Source organism: Haliotis rubra, unplaced genomic scaffold, assembly GCF_003918875.1.
Source record: "Haliotis rubra isolate DU_JTF1 unplaced genomic scaffold, ASM391887v1 Scf46, whole genome shotgun sequence".
Classification (NCBI taxonomy): domain Eukaryota; kingdom Metazoa; phylum Mollusca; class Gastropoda; order Lepetellida; family Haliotidae; genus Haliotis; species Haliotis rubra.
Window position 1 is genome coordinate 1,805,646 of NW_025767146.1, and position 16,110 is coordinate 1,821,755.

Below are 16,110 nucleotides of genomic sequence, written 5' to 3' on the forward strand. Positions count from 1 at the left end.
GACTACCTCCAGCTTTGACCTAAACAGAGACTACCTTCAGCTTAGACCTGAACAGAGACTACCTCCAGCTTAGACCTGAACAGAGACTACCTACAGGTTAGACCTGAACAGAGACTACCTCCAGCTAAGACCTGAACAGAGATTACCTTCAGCTTAGACCTGAACAGAGACTACCTCCAGCTTAGACCTGAACAGAGACTACCTACAGGTTAGACCTGAACAGAGACTACCTCCAGCTTAGACCTGAACAGAGATTACCTTCAGCTTAGACCTGAACAGAGACTACCTACAGGTTAGACCTGAACAGAGATTACCTCCAGCTTAGACCTGAACAGAGATTACCTCCAGATTAGACCTGAACAGAGACTACCTCCAGCTTAGACCTGAACAGAGACTACCTCCAGCTTAGACCTGAACAGAGATTACCTTCAGCTTAGACCTGAACAGAGACTACCTACAGCTTAGACCTGAACAGAGACTACCTCCAGCTTAGACCTGAACAGAGATTACCTCCAGCTTAGACCTGAACAGAGATTACCTCCAGCTTAGACCTCAACAGAGACTATCTCCAGCTTAGACCTCAACAGAGACTACCTCCAGCTTAGACCTGAACAGAGACTACCTTCAGCTTAGACCTGAACAGAGATTACTTCCAGCTTAGACCTGAACAGAGACTACCTCCAGCTTAGACCTACATAAAGGTTGTCTCTTGTTTATGTCTGTCCTAAGAATCCCCAGTCTGCCTGTAGTGAGAAGTGTGGAACTTACCTGGAGAAGGCGACAGAGCTGACAGCCTGTACATGGCCATGACAGACACCAACACAGGACAGACTCCCAGTCTCTGGCAGAAACATCCACAGTCTCACCGTCGAGTCCTGGAACACACAACACTGACTGACTGAGTTTAGTTTTACGCCGCTTTTAGCAATATTCCAGCAATATCACGGCGGGGGACACCAGAAATGGGCTTAACACATTGTGCCCATGTGGGGAATCGAACCCGAGTCTTCGGCGTGACGAGCCAACGCTTTAACCACTAGGCTACCCCACCGCCCCGAACACACAACACAGTAGAACTGCTCACACACAACACAGGACAGACCCATATTTGCTTGCATTAGTCAAGTTTGATCGATGTAACACACGTTCTGATTGGATAGAAAGAAAGGAGATAATTCCTTTTGCGATTTTTTGCTGCTAGGGGATTTTACAAGAACTGGTAAATATGGCCGTATTAGAACAGAGGTTCGAAGGAAGATATGACAAGTAACCTCTGTGGGAAGAGAATGTACAAAAGAATGAGTTTTCATAATAACCATGTACATTTCATCCTTGATATCTTGAGGGTTCAATTCCCATGGTTCTCGTTATGTCAAATTGCCTGCCCTTGATTTCCACTTGCCAATCTGACTGGCTATGATACTAGGTCTAAATTCAATTAAATATTGAAAATAAGACTGACATGCTAAAAAAGCCCTAAAATATTTCTTGACAGAATGGTTGTCTTTGTGAACCATAGCAAAGGACCAAAAAGTTAAGTAAGTTTAGTAAGATGCCAGCCCCTGAGATACAGAGGATGTTGAAACTCATCTGTCCCTTTGACTTCCTTACCTTGGAGCAAGTAGCCACAAGGCCTGTTTTAGCATACACAGCTACACCCAGCACGATGTCCGAGTGCCCCTCCACAATCTGACATCCCCACGTGCTCACATTGAACACCTTCAGCTTGGCACTGTTGCTGACCACAACCAGGTGTGTGTCATCCTCGCCCACAAACTGTACATCCAGCACCTCATCAGCACTGCCAGACAGCTGAAACACAGAAACAACTAGAACTTGCAGGAACTGCTTGGTGTCTTTGATCCATCTGTACACAGTGGCAAATCACTAATACAGCTGCAAACTGTAACACAGCTCTAAACAACTCGAGGAAGCGAGTCTTGTTGTTCTTCCTAGATTTTCGAAGCTCTCTTAGTGCTAAGGTAGTCGTAAGTAACTACATTAACATTAACTTACGACTTTCTTAGATCTAAGAGAGCTTCGAAGATCTAGGCCCAGGACATGTAATAGTGTCCAGTCACTGTGTCCAGTCATAGCAACATGTCCCAGTGACTTGTACAGTCCTGGCATCCTTGTAAGTCTTCATGTCCTTACATTGTCCAGTCCTGGTAAGTCTTTATGTCCTTACATTGTCCAGTCCTGGCATCCTGGTAAGTCTTCATGTCCTTATAGTGTCCAGTCCTGGTAAGTCTTGATGTCCTTACAATGTCCAGTCCTGGCATCCTGGTAAGTCTTTATGTCCTTACATTGTCCAGTCCTGGCATCCTGGTAAGTCTTTATGTCCTTACATTGTCCAGTCCTGGCATCCTGATAAGTCTTCATGTCCTTACATTGTCCAGTCCTGGCATCCTGGTAAGTCTTCATGTCCTTATAGTGTCCAGTCCTGGTAAGTCTTGATGTCCTTACAATGTCCAGTCCTGGCATCCTGGTAAGTCTTTATGTCCTTACATTGTCCAGTCCTGGCATCCTGGTAAGTCTTCATGTCCTTACATTGTCCAGTCTTGACATCCTGGTACGTCTTCATGTCCTTACATTGTCCAGTCCTGGCATCCTGGTAGGTCTTTATATCCTTACAATGTCCAGTCCTGGCATCCTGGCAAGTCTGGATGTCCTTACAATGTCCAGTCCTGGCATCCTGGTAGGTCTTTATGTCCTTACAATGTCCAGTCCTGGCATCCTGGTAAGTCTGGATGTCCTTACATTGTCCAGTCCTGGCATCCTGGTAGGTCTTTATGTCCTTACAATGTCCAGTCCTGGCATCCTGGTAAGTCTTGATGTCCTTACAATGTCCAGTCCTGGCATCCTGGTAAGTCTTGATGTCCTTACAATGTCCAGTCCTGGTAAGTCTTTATGTCCTTACATTGTCCAGTCTTGGCGTCCTGGTAAGTCTTCATGTCCTTACAATGTCCAGTCCTGGCATCCTGGTAGGTCTTTATGTCCTTACATTGTCCAGTCCTGGCATCCTGGTAAGTCTTCATGTCCTTATAGTGTCCAGTCCTGGTAAGTCTTCATGTCCTTATAGTGTCCAGTCCTGGTAAGTCTTGATGTCCTTACATTGTCCAGTCCTGGCATCCTGGTAGGTCTTTATGTCCTTACATTGTCCAGTCCTGGCATCCTGGTAAGTCTTCATGTCCTTACATTGTCCAGCCCTGTCATCCTGGTAAGTCTTGATGTCCTTACATTGTCCAGTCCTGGTAAGTCTTTATGTCCTTACATTGTCCAGTCTTGGCGTCCTGGTAAGTCTTCATGTCCTTACAATGTCCAGTCCTGGCATCCTGGTAGGTCTTTATGTCCTTACAATGTCCAGTCCTGGCATCCTGGTAAGTCTGGTTGTCCTTACATTGTCCAGTCCTGGCATCCTGGTAGGTCTTTATATCCTTACAATGTCCAGTCCTGGCATCCTGGTAAGTCTTCATGTCCTTACATTGTCCAGCCCTGCCATCCTGGTAAGTCTGGTTGTCCTTACATTGTCCAGTCCTGGTAAGTCTTTATGTCCTTACATTGTCCAGTCTTGGCGTCCTGGTAAGTCTTGATGTCCTTACATTGTCCAGTCCTGGTAAGTCTTTATGTCCTTACATTGTCCAGTCCTGGCATCCTGGTAAGTCTTCATGTCCTTACATTGTCCAGCCCTGCCATCCTGGTAAGTCTTCATGTCCTTATAGTGTCCAGTCCTGGTAAGTCTTGATGTCCTTACATTGTCCAGTCCTGGCATCCTGGTAAGTCTTGATGTCCTTACATTGTCCAGTCCTGGCATCCTGGTAAGTCTTGATGTCCTTACATTGTCCAGTCCTGGCGTCCTGGTAGGTCTTCATGTCCTTACATTGTCCAGTCCTGGCATCCTGGTAGGTCTTTATGTCCTTATATTGTCCAGTCCTGGCATCCTGGTAGGTCTTTATGTCCTTATATTGTCCAGTCCTGACATCCTGGTAGGTCTTTATGTCCTTACATTGTCCAGTCCTGGCATCCTGGTAAGTCTTCATGTCCTTACATTGTCCAGCCCTGCCATCCTGGTAAGTCTTGATGTCCTTACATTGTCCAGCCCTGCCATCCTGGTAAGTCTTGATGTCCTTATATTGTCCAGTCCTGGCATCCTGGTAAGTCATATCCAGTCCTGGCATCCAGTCAACTGTCCTGTCATGTTGGTCTCTATGTGAGTGAGTGTTATTGAACAAATCTTTGAATATTATCAAGTGATATCAAGATGAGTCACCTCAATGCAGTAAGAAAGCCGTAAGTGATGCAGGTATCAGACTTTTACCTCGATGAAACAAAAATGCATTGTTATGGAGTTGACAAACCTAGAAGTATTTCAGTTAACAGGGAGTCAAACAGATAGAGGATTCTGGCCGGCCAAAGGCAGGCAACTCTGCCCAGTGAAATGCAGCCCCTTAAGACGACTGAAACTAAAATATCCCCTTCATTCTCATGAGATCTGATTAACTGCTTATAGCCAGCTTGCATGTATGTATCTAACTGCTTATAGCCAGCTTGCATGTATGCATCTGACTGCTTATAGCCAGCTTGCATGTATGTATCTAACTGCTTATAGCCAGCTTGCATGTATGTATCTGACTGCTTATAGCCAGCTTGCATGTATGCATCTCACTGCTTATAGCCAGCTTGCATGTATGCATCTCACTGCTTATAGCCAGCTTGCATGTATGCATCTGACTGCTTATAGCCAGCTTGCATGTATGCATCTGACTGCTTATAGCCAGCTTGCATGTATGCATCTGACTGCTTATAGCCAGCTTGCATGTATGTATCTGACTGCTTATAGCCAGCTTGCATGTATGTATCTAACTGCTTATAGCCAGCTTGCATGTATGTATCTGACTGCTTATAGCCAGCTTGCATGTATGCATCTGACTGCTTATAGCCAGCTTGCATGTATGTATCTAACTGCTTATAGCCAGCTTGCATGTATGTATCTGACTGCTTATAGCCAGCTTACATGTATGTATCTGACTGCTTATAGCCAACTTGCATGTATGTATCTAACTGCTTATAGCCAGCTTGCATGTATGTATCTGACTGCTTATATGCCATTTGTAACTTACTTGTTTGGAGACTGAGAGGTTTTGCTCATCATAGAAGATGATGTTGTGGTCGTATGTGACGATGACCACAGAGTTGATGGCTGGGCAGTGTATGGCCTGAGTGACCACCTGCTCACTGTCTTCTTCATCCACAGCAGCAGCAGTGATGGCATTCTTCTTGTGAACACACCCTCCTGTCAGAGTGTTGATGACACGTATCTTGCCTGCAGCAAAACATCACAGAATATACAGCAGTTATGACATACAAGGGGCGGTGGGGTAGCCTAGTGGTTAAAGCATTGGCTTGTCACGCCGGGCTCGATTCCCCACACGGGCACAATGTGTGAAGCCCATTTCTGGTGTCCCCCGCCGTGATATTGCTGGAATATTGCTAAAAGCGGCGTAAAACTAAACTCAGTCAGTCAGTCAGTTCTACATACAAGTGTTTGCCACTAACATGGAAATGTCCCGAGCCACAAAAAAATAATTAAATATAACATATTTACTAGTTGTTATCTTTTGGTCACAACACTCACAGTTTCACTTTCTGGTATTTCAGTGCTTTTCAGTGTAGGAATATCAACACCAGTCTTTAACAAACAAATACTTCTCTCAGCGCTCAGGATTCGCTAAATGAATCGGTGTAGTCTATTTTGTTTTTATTGGTTTGATTTTAACAAAATGGGCAAGCAGATTTCATTCAGGGCCTGTAGATTTTAAGGCCTTCAGGCGGTAGCAGGCCCTGATGGCCCACTGGCAAATTAAAGTATTGCAAACACTGTCTGTTTGTTGAAAGTATGACACAACTTTGTTGAAAAGATTGCTTTGTTGATAATCACTTCACATGAAAATCAATTTTAAGTGTTAAGAAAAAATAAAAGAAATATCCCTGTCAAAAATGGCCTATAATATTGATTAGGTACTACTAAATGAGGACGTTATGACCTGTAACTTCCTGAACAAACTAGAGTCATCAGGTGTGACAGGCAGGGTAACATGTGGGATGTTATTGATTGTGTTGAGTATGCAGGAAACAAACAGTATGTGGCTGTTTCAGATGGCAATCCAGTAACTGATGAATAGTCTGTCTGTAATAACTGATGTATAACCTGCGTTATATGTTATAACTGAAGTATAGTCTGTCTGTAATAACTGATGTATAACCTGTTATGTTATAACTGAAGTATAACCTTGTTATATGTTATAACTGAAGTATAACCTGTGTTGTTATAACTGAAGCACAACCTGTCTTGTATGTTATAACTAATTAAGTCTAATAACTGATGTATAACCTGTTATGTTATAACTGAAGTATCACCTGTCTTGTATGTTATAACTGAAGTATAACCTGTCTTGTATGTTATAACTAAAGTATAGTCTGTCTGTAATAACTGATGTATAACCTGTTATATGTTATAACTGAATCATAACATGTGTTATATGTTATAACTGAAGTATAGTGTGTGTTATATGTTATAACCGAAGTATAGCATGTTTATGTTATAACTGAAGTATAGCATGTTTTAGATGTTATAACCGAAGTGTAGCCTGTATTATTGTTGCCCTCCACAATGAGGAACGGGGGGACTATGTATTCAGCAGTGTACGTACGTACGTCACGATTCTTGTTGACACGATATCTCATGCACTGTTCTATCCAATATCTTCAAAATTGGTGTCAGCCTACATTGGAGGATTACGCAGACACCAGTCGATTGGATGACCGTAACCTATCTTCAATGTCACCATGACACTTTGACCACTTTTCAAACATATGTAAACGTGATATCTCATAAAACGTTGCACCCAATGTCTTCAATTATGTTGACCGCCCACATTGGGTGATTACGCAGAGACACCAGTCATTTCAGGGTGACCTTGACCTTATTTTCAAGATCTTGTTAATGCAATTCTGAGAACTGACCATGACTAAAAACTGCATCACACAAAAGGTAATCTTCCATATCGTAACAGGATGGATCATGGATGATTCCTGAACGTTAATAAAGAAAAACAATATGGGAAAGATTCCAGTTGAAAATGAAATACATTGACAGATAATTTACTGAAGGACACAAGGGCCTGCAAATATTTGAAACTGCGGGCCCAATACAATAACAACCGGTGCTGGGCCTCCGGTCGGCGATTGTTTCGAACGCTGCAAACAGGAAATCCAATGTTTTAAAATTGGGCACACATTACATGAGCACCAGAGTGAAGAGAACACAGGACTGACATGTAGGGTGTCTCAATCATCTGATTAATAATACATGACATGATGTCATGAGATGATCTCACCTTTACTGCTATCAGGAGATGATCTCACCTTTACTGCTGGTTACAAGGACATGATGTCAGGAGATGATCTCACCTTTACTCTTGTCATGATATGATCTCACCTTTACTGAGGGCTACAAGGACATGATGTCATGAGATGATCTCACCTTTACTGCTGGCTACAAGGACATGATGTCAGGAGATGATCTCACCTTTACTCCTGTCATGATATGATCTCACCTTTACTGAGGGCTACAAGGACATGATGTCATGAGATGATCTCACCTTTACTGCTGGCTACAAGGACATGATGTCAGGAGATGATCTCACCTTTACTGCTGGCTACAAGGACATGCGGACAGTCTGGAGATGGTAGGTCAAGGTCACTGTAGTCACAATCATCCCGTAGAAGCATCACCGACTCCACACTCTGTATAGGTAAAGGGACAGGTCAAGGCAATAATTTTCTGAGAACCGGTACATTGGGTAAAAGGGTAAAAGCAATTTGTCATTATCTCTTTGCTTTAAGTTAAAATCTACACAGACTTTCATCCACTATGTTCAGTTATTGTTCACCTCTGATGATTCGCTTTGTGTCTAATTGACAAAACAGCATACTTTACATATTCATGAACTGTTTAGAAAAGAAAGAATCCCTAACTACGCAACCTATTTTTGATATCAATGATTTCAGAGACATATATTGCGATACCATACATTTGCCAATACACAGCCCTACCAAAAGGAATTACAAGTATAATTTTGTAATGTTTTTCAATGATTTTATAAACTTTTCCAGTTTTCCACTCCTTGAAAACTCAAAATACCAGGATTCTACGACCCTGTAAACATGGTAGAGAGAGATCTCAGATGTGCAACAGGTCCATGTATTAAGGTGGTAAGAGTTACCTCCCTTAGCTGGTGACAATGTTGAATGTTATGTGATTTGATACCATGGTCAGCATCATACCAGGATATTTTATAAGATGGTAGCTTGTATAGAATGGGATAGCACACAGACTTGAAGGCAGTATACTACATCTGAGTAGGGTATCCATACACCCACAAATCTGATGCATATTGCTGGGTCACTTCATCAGTGCAATAATCTGGTGTGCAACAATGAATGCCACTTCACCTCACGTTATCCGAGATTCAAACACCACACAAACCAACATCAAGTACTCCCATACGAGCAGATCGCCTGAACCTTTACTGCTGCAATACTTACCTCGAACACTGGCAGCGTCCTCCTGACTGCCAACTTCTCCATGTCCCACACGACAACCACGCTGTCACGGCCACCACTGTCAACACAGATACATGTTTACTAGCCAAACATGTCCAACTACTATCTACCTGACATGATCAGAGTGTCTGTAGGTCAAATGCTGCTGTGTCAAGACAGGCTAATGACGTGTAGGCCCTACCTGTACATGGCTGTGCCGTCAGGGGAGAAGACGAGGCTGGTGACAAGGCTGTAGTGGACGTCCATGGTGGCAACACAGGCACTAGTCACCAGATCCCACACACGGACCTTATAGTCATCAGCAGCCGAGACCAGCTGGATATTGGAAGACTCCGGTCGGAATGCCATCACACTGCAATTCAGGGAACAATTGACATGTAGGAAGTTTAATTTCCTATTCAATGGTGCAGATTCAAGTGCAAATACTAAGGCAGCTTGAGGTGAGGTGAAATTGGGTTTAACGTCGTGCTTGAGAATATTTCGCTCATATGACGATGTGCATGCGCGTGCGTGTTTGTATGTGCGGCAGCTTGAACTAGCCCAGACTTAAGCTGGTTTTATAGTGCTAGCCCACTGAGATACCATGCCGGAGTGAAGCATGAATACCCCACTCAGACACATTATACTGACTCCGAGCCGACCAGTCCTTGTTGTTAATGCCGAGCACCAGGCAGGGACCAACAAGTACCATATTTTAACGTCATTTGGTATGACGCGGTCGGGCATCGCGAGGACCTTTCGGCTCTCCAGGCGGACACTCTAACCACTACACCACGGAAGCGGTCTAAGGCAGCTTGAAATATAGACACTGCCAGGTGATGTTAGAAATTTTGTTATGCTCTAAAATACTCTAAAAATTGTACATCGATCAGGTCTCCAGATAACTTTTGAGGGTGTGGGTGTACTTGCACCTTATATTGCAAGTGGAGGTGTACTGATAATTTTGAAGGAGTACTTACATGCTTTTGTGTGAGCGAACCGGTGATGTGGTTTGTTATTTATAATATTAATCAACTTTTCAGCTGTTAAACTTTATCTATGTTAGACATACAAAGGTATTTATGTGCGTACATGATACGCTTGAAATCTTATATTATGTCGAACGTCATTGATTTTTAGGTGTACATTACGGCTGTACGCTCCTTATCTGTAGCCCTGTCGATATTTTGTGCAATGATTTTTTTAACTCGGCATCTCAACGTAAACCGAACAAACAAAATACTGCCGTCACAGCCTGTGACGGCACAGCCTGTGTTAAAGCTGAGAGTGAAATATACAAAACGTATCCAATACGACAGAACTTTTACCTTGGCATTCGTGTCTGCCTGTTTTCCAGAACATTGCAACCAATATGTACTATTCATTTCACCATGTAAAAAACAAAAAAAAACTAGTTGATGTACACCGAGTTTATAGTACAACTGATGTTAGTGAACTACTTTGCACCTGATCACTCCCTGGTGGCCCTTGAAGTTGTGAGTGCAGTACTGCTCCACGATGTCCCACACCTTGATGGTGGCATCACTGCCCCCAGTAGCCAGCAGAGTGGACGTCCCGTCAAACACCATGCAGGACACAGGGGTAGTGTGGACAGCCTGAAACAACGATCAATCTATCAGCCAATAGATACACGGTTAAAGCAGCCGCTCATCACGCAAAAGACAATACTTCCCATCAGTAGATACAGGACAATACTTCCTATCAGTAGATACAGGACAATACTTCCCATCAGTAGATACAGTACAATACTTCCTATCAGTAGATACAGGACAATACTTCCCAGCAGTAGATACAGTACAATACTTCCCATCAGTAGATACAGAACAATACTTCCCATCAGTAGATACAGGACAATACTTCCCATCAGTAGATACAGGACAATACTTCCCATCAGTAGATACAGGACAATACTTCCCATCAGTAGATACAGGACAATACTTCCCAGCAGTAGATACAGGACAATACTTCCCAGCAGTAGATACAGTACGATACTTCCCATCAGTAGATACAGGACAATACTTCCCATCAGTAGATACAGGACAATACATCCCAGCAGTAGATACAGGATAATACTTCCCATCAGAAGATACAGGACAATACTTCCCATCAGCAGGTACAGTACAATACTTCCCAACAGTAGATACAGGACAATACTTCCCAGCAGTAGATACAGGACAATACTTCCCATCAGAAGATACAGGACAATACTTCCCATCAGAAGATACAGGACAATATTTCCCATCAGCAGGTACAGTACAATACTTCCCAGCAGTAGATACAGTACAATACTTCCCATCAGAAGATACAGGACAATACATCCCATCAGTAGATACAGGACAATACTTCCCATCAGTAGATACAGGACAATACTTCCCATCAGTAGATACAGGACAATACTTCCCATCAGTAGATACAGGACAATACATCCCATCAGTAGATACAGGACAATACTTCCCATCAGAAGATACAGGACAATACTTCCCATCAGCAGGTACAGTACAATACTTCCCAGCAGTAGATATAGTACAATACTTCCCATCAGAAGATACAGGACAATACTTCCCATCAGTAGATACAGGACAATACATCCCATCAGTAGATACAGTACAATACATCCCATCAGTAGATACAGGACAATACTTCCCATCAGTAGATACAGGACAATACATCCCATCAGTAGATACAGGACAATACTTCCCATCAGAAGATACAGGACAATACTTCCCATCAGCAGGTACAGTACAATACTTCCCAGCAGTAGATACAGTACAATACTTCCCAGCAGTAGATACAGGACAATACTTCCCAGCAGTAGATACAGGACAATACTTCCCAGCAGTAGATCCAGGACAATACTTCCCAGCAGTAGATACAGGACAATACTTCCCATCAGTAGATACAGTACAATACTTCCCATCAGCAGGTACAGTACAATACTTCCCATCAGAAGATACAGGACAATACTTCCCATCAGTAGATACAGTACAATACTTCCCAGCAGTAGATACAGTACAATACTTCCCATCAGAAGATACAGGACAATACTTCCCAGCAGTAGATACAGTACAATACTTCCCATCAGTAGATACAGAACAATACTTCCCATCAGTAGATACAGTACAATACTTCCCATCAGTAGATACAGGACAATACTTCCCACCAGTAGATACAGGACAATACTTCCCATCAGTAGATACAGTACAATACTTCCCAGCAGTAGATACAGTACAATACTTCCCAGCAGTAGATACAGTACAATACTTCCCATCAGAAGATACAGTACAATACTTCCCATCAGAAGATACAGGACAATACTTCCCATCAGCAGATACAGTACAATACTTCCCAGCAGTAGATACAGTACAATACTTCCCATCAGTAGATACAGGACAATACTTCCCATCAGAAGATACAGGACAATACTTCCCATCAGTAGATACGGGACAATACTTCCCATCAGCAGATACAGTACAATACTTCCCAGCAGTAGATACAGGACAATACTTCCCATCAGAAGATACAGGACAATACTTCCCATCAGCAGATACAGTACAATACTTCCCAGCAGTAGATACAGGACAATACTTCCCAGCAGTAGATACAGGACAATACTTCCCATCAGTAGATACAGTACAATACTTCCCATCAGTAGATACAGGACAATACTTCCCATCAGTAGATACAGGACAATACTTCCCATCAGTAGATACAGGACAATACTTCCCATCAGTAGATACAGGACAATACTTCCCATTATCCCATCAATAGATGAAACCATTATCTCTCGTTGCCTGCTTACCCTCCACGTCCTGGTGAGTGTCCCAGCCTGCCAGTCCCACTGCCTCAGCAGCAGTGTCCGTGTAGCCAGGATCAGATGCTGAAACACAGGACACAACAGTGACAGAACACCAACAGCACCAAATACATACAGTCTCGTTTCACTCATACTCCATCAATTCACCTACTTCTTGTTGTCAAAACAGAAACTATTGCAGCCTGCTGACAGGGCTGTCAGGAAATAACTGTCTGGACCAGACAAACCACATATTTTGAGCAACAATCAGCACAGTCGGATTATGATGACATGAATTCAACCAAGTGACTGAACCTGCTCACCCAATCTGCTCAGTGCCCTTTTAGAAGGAAAATAGACCAATTCAAACCTGGAGTCCTGTGGACCTCGAGAGGCCCTTTACTGTACATTCAGCACACACACAGGGAACTACAGCAACAGTTTCTTGCTGTTCTAGAATTCAATAGATGATTCAAGTCTCTGCAGTTTAAGTCTCTAACCATTTGAGACCTACATAAAATCAATACTTTCCAGGACAGCAGCAAGAGTGAACCCTTTCCAAGGTAGCACCACTCCAACAATCATCACCCTGGAGACAAGGAGTAGAGGCAATGGTCATGTGCAACTAGCCCACAGCTCATTTCTTACTAACTTACTAGTGGTTTATGAAAATGGCAACTGAAGCCTGTAGCACTGTCTTGATCTATTATCATTTTTATCCTTTTGAACCCCTTTAAGTACAGCAATATGTAAACGCAATAAGAGTATGGTATAGAATAGAATAATACTTTCATGCCTTTTCAGGAATTTGTGTTACATCTGCAGAGCTACTGACACATCAGAGAGATACCAAACATATTAACATAAATTCTTTGATTTAAGTATCTTCACATTTGTTTAATAGAGATATGGTACTTGGAATAAAGGATGTACGGGCTCTTAGTTTACACAATTGGAACTTTGTAGCGGCGGCCTGAAGGGAGGAGGTTGTATTCCGAATTTAAGTAGTGAGTACGGTCAGATATAATTTTGACAGCTTGATTCACGATTTGCCGCTCATATATTGATGATAAACATTCAAATCTGACTCCAGCGATTTTACTTGCAGTGTTAACAATTTTGCCTATTTTAGATTTGAGATGAACTGAGAGAGACCTGTTAAAATACTCTGAATAAATGCTGCATAAAAAGATGACATCACAGATGGGTTAACATTAAAAGATCTCAGTTTACGCATGAGATGAAGATGTTGTTGACACTTTTTGTATAGGGCTTCAGTGTTAGAGTTCCAGTTCAGCTTAGAGTCAATGAAGGTTCCCAGATACTTATACTCCGACACTGTCTCAACACATTCACCGTTGATTATCACTGGAAGCATTTCTGTGGGCTTACTCCGAAAGTCAATGATCAGTTCCTTTGTTTTAGTGACATTTAAGAGTAAGTGGTCAAAGCTCACCTTATCATCAGGTGATACACAGAAGCTGGAGAGTTCTTCATCTTCATCCTGGTAAACAGATACGTCTCATAAGTGGCAAGACATGCAATGACTGAGTGATTGGGTTACATTTAAGGTCATGTTGAAATTTGGATTTCAGTTATATGCGAGTATGTCAGCAAAATCTGTTAATATATAAATATGGAGGAAATTACAGATACACATCTTGAAAATGTTCAGCACAATCTCATGGACATTTGTATACTGCTGACAGACTTAGGGTCATAATCTGAAATTTTAACAGTAGATCCTGGATCAGACAGGGGACGGAACTCATGCTAAAACAAATATGGAGTAATATGGAAAGAACATCTATACTTCCATGAATAAAACTCACCAGTCCAATTGTTTTGACAACTTTGCCTGTGTCTGTTTCCAGTATTGTTATCTTGGTGTTACAGGGACAGAACAGGTGCTTGCCGTCATTGCTCACCTGCCAATACACATACTTCCCATGAATGAAATACTCATGATTTGATATGTACACCAGCTAGAAATCATTGCAAATTTTGTTTATTGTTTAACACTGCATTCAGCAATATTCCAGCCATATGACGCCCGTCTGTAAATAATCGAGTCGGGACCAGACAATCCAGTGATCCACAGCATGAGCATAGATCTATGCAATTGGGATACGATAACACGTGTCAACCAAGTGAGCGAGCCTGACCACCTGATCCCGTTAGTCGTTTCTTCCGACAAGCATGGGTTGCTGAAGACCAAGTCTAACCCCGGTCTTCATGGTTCACTGCCAATGAGGTTTTAGGTGTATGTCTTCTTGTGAAACAGAATGATTACCTCATCATACAGATATAGCAATCTATAGTATATCTGACCCCATTAACATGATCAATCAAACATCTCACCTGTATACGACCACCAGTGTAGAATGCTTCGTATTTACTCACAATAGATAAGCTGTAAAAATAAACAGTTGAACGATCAGTAACAATATGACAGTAATGAGATTGTGATGTTTCAAAATGTACTTTCAAAACTCACACTCACAGCGTAATTTGTCCACAATGACCTGGAAGCAGGGTCACTTGTCACGGGCAAACATATGCACTTGTTAAATCTCAAACTAAGAGGATGCGTTAATTAGTTCTAGTTATTGTGGCTAAAACTGTGCCTGTGGTTGATTGAGAGGCGAAATGAAGTGTCCCAACCATTGACAACACTCACTAGAATTAGCTAATGTAAATAATTGATCGAAAACTGAACATGCATGATGCAGGACTGAGCTTTCGTAGATTCAGTTACCAAGACTATTTAAAAGAACATGACAGTCGAAATATTTGAATGACTTACTTCGATTTTAATACATTCATAGTTACAAATGAACTTTGTAACTTCCACGAATACAGAAACAATATCCAGTCACATCATTTTCGGATACACAACTTGAAAACACGTGGGGCAGACACTTCCGGTTTTCTAAACTCCTAACAGGGTTATTAAGGGACGTAAGCGATGTACAGAGATGAAGCGCCGCTCTGCGCCCGGTAATTTGCATCTTGCCGTATTGAGATGTCATTTCAGCACATGCTGCAAATTTTTGCAAATATATGTCGTATGGACCCTATTTTCATTGAACATTATGTCCCATAATTGTCCTTTTGTCCTGGAAACACAAGAAACAAGGTTCATTTCCGATTTTCTGCTCGAAGCTAGCTTATTCGAATACTTACTTAAGTCAGATTAAATGAAACAGTCAATCGATAGTAACTGAAGCGTACGTAAGTTGTCTTGCAAGAAGTGACATAACGGGTGAAATGTCTTACAGAAATGCCCGAATTATTGTTATATTTTTTTCAATGCCATGTCGGGAACACCATATATGGGCATCACATAGTGTTCTGGATTGTCCTGATCCTAACGATTATGTCCTGTTTTCGTTATCCATTGCTAATTATTTTACAAGATAATTCCATATATAGCGCAGAGACTTCTGTCAATCATGCTGAAGTTCAGTTGATATCAACGGTGTAGATACAGAGGCAGGGCTTACCAGAAGCAATAGGAATGAAATGCAAGTACTAATACCGAATTTGGAACAGAAAGTTCTTTAAATTGGATGTGAAGATGGTAAATATTGGTAAGAGTCGAATAACTTGTGGCAAGGAGAACCACAGAACTGGAGCAGCCGAACGAGTCTAGGTTTTCTCTTTGATACTTTGGACCAGTTTGATGAAAA

General features: G+C 42.1%; 1 protein-coding gene across 1 annotated transcript in view; it reads right to left on the reverse strand.

Annotated features, from left to right (window-relative positions):
• The window catches only part of LOC124290244 (transducin beta-like protein 3), a 36,097-nt gene extending 20,747 nt beyond the window's left edge, over positions 1-15,350 (reverse strand). Inside the window, exons 1-12 of the mRNA XM_046726956.1 lie at positions 15,225-15,350; positions 14,780-14,831; positions 14,251-14,346; positions 13,875-13,922; positions 12,425-12,502; positions 10,072-10,220; positions 8,807-8,977; positions 8,608-8,683; positions 7,707-7,806; positions 5,121-5,323; positions 1,612-1,812; positions 769-875 (exon numbers count right to left, since the gene is read on the reverse strand). Of these exons, the coding sequence (XP_046582912.1) occupies positions 769-875; positions 1,612-1,812; positions 5,121-5,323; positions 7,707-7,806; positions 8,608-8,683; positions 8,807-8,977; positions 10,072-10,220; positions 12,425-12,502; positions 13,875-13,922; positions 14,251-14,346; positions 14,780-14,831; positions 15,225-15,244 (1,301 nt within the window). The 5' untranslated portion in view covers positions 15,245-15,350. The remainder of the gene's footprint in view (positions 1-768; positions 876-1,611; positions 1,813-5,120; positions 5,324-7,706; positions 7,807-8,607; positions 8,684-8,806; positions 8,978-10,071; positions 10,221-12,424; positions 12,503-13,874; positions 13,923-14,250; positions 14,347-14,779; positions 14,832-15,224) is intronic.
• Between the last annotated feature and the right edge of the window lie 760 nt (positions 15,351-16,110).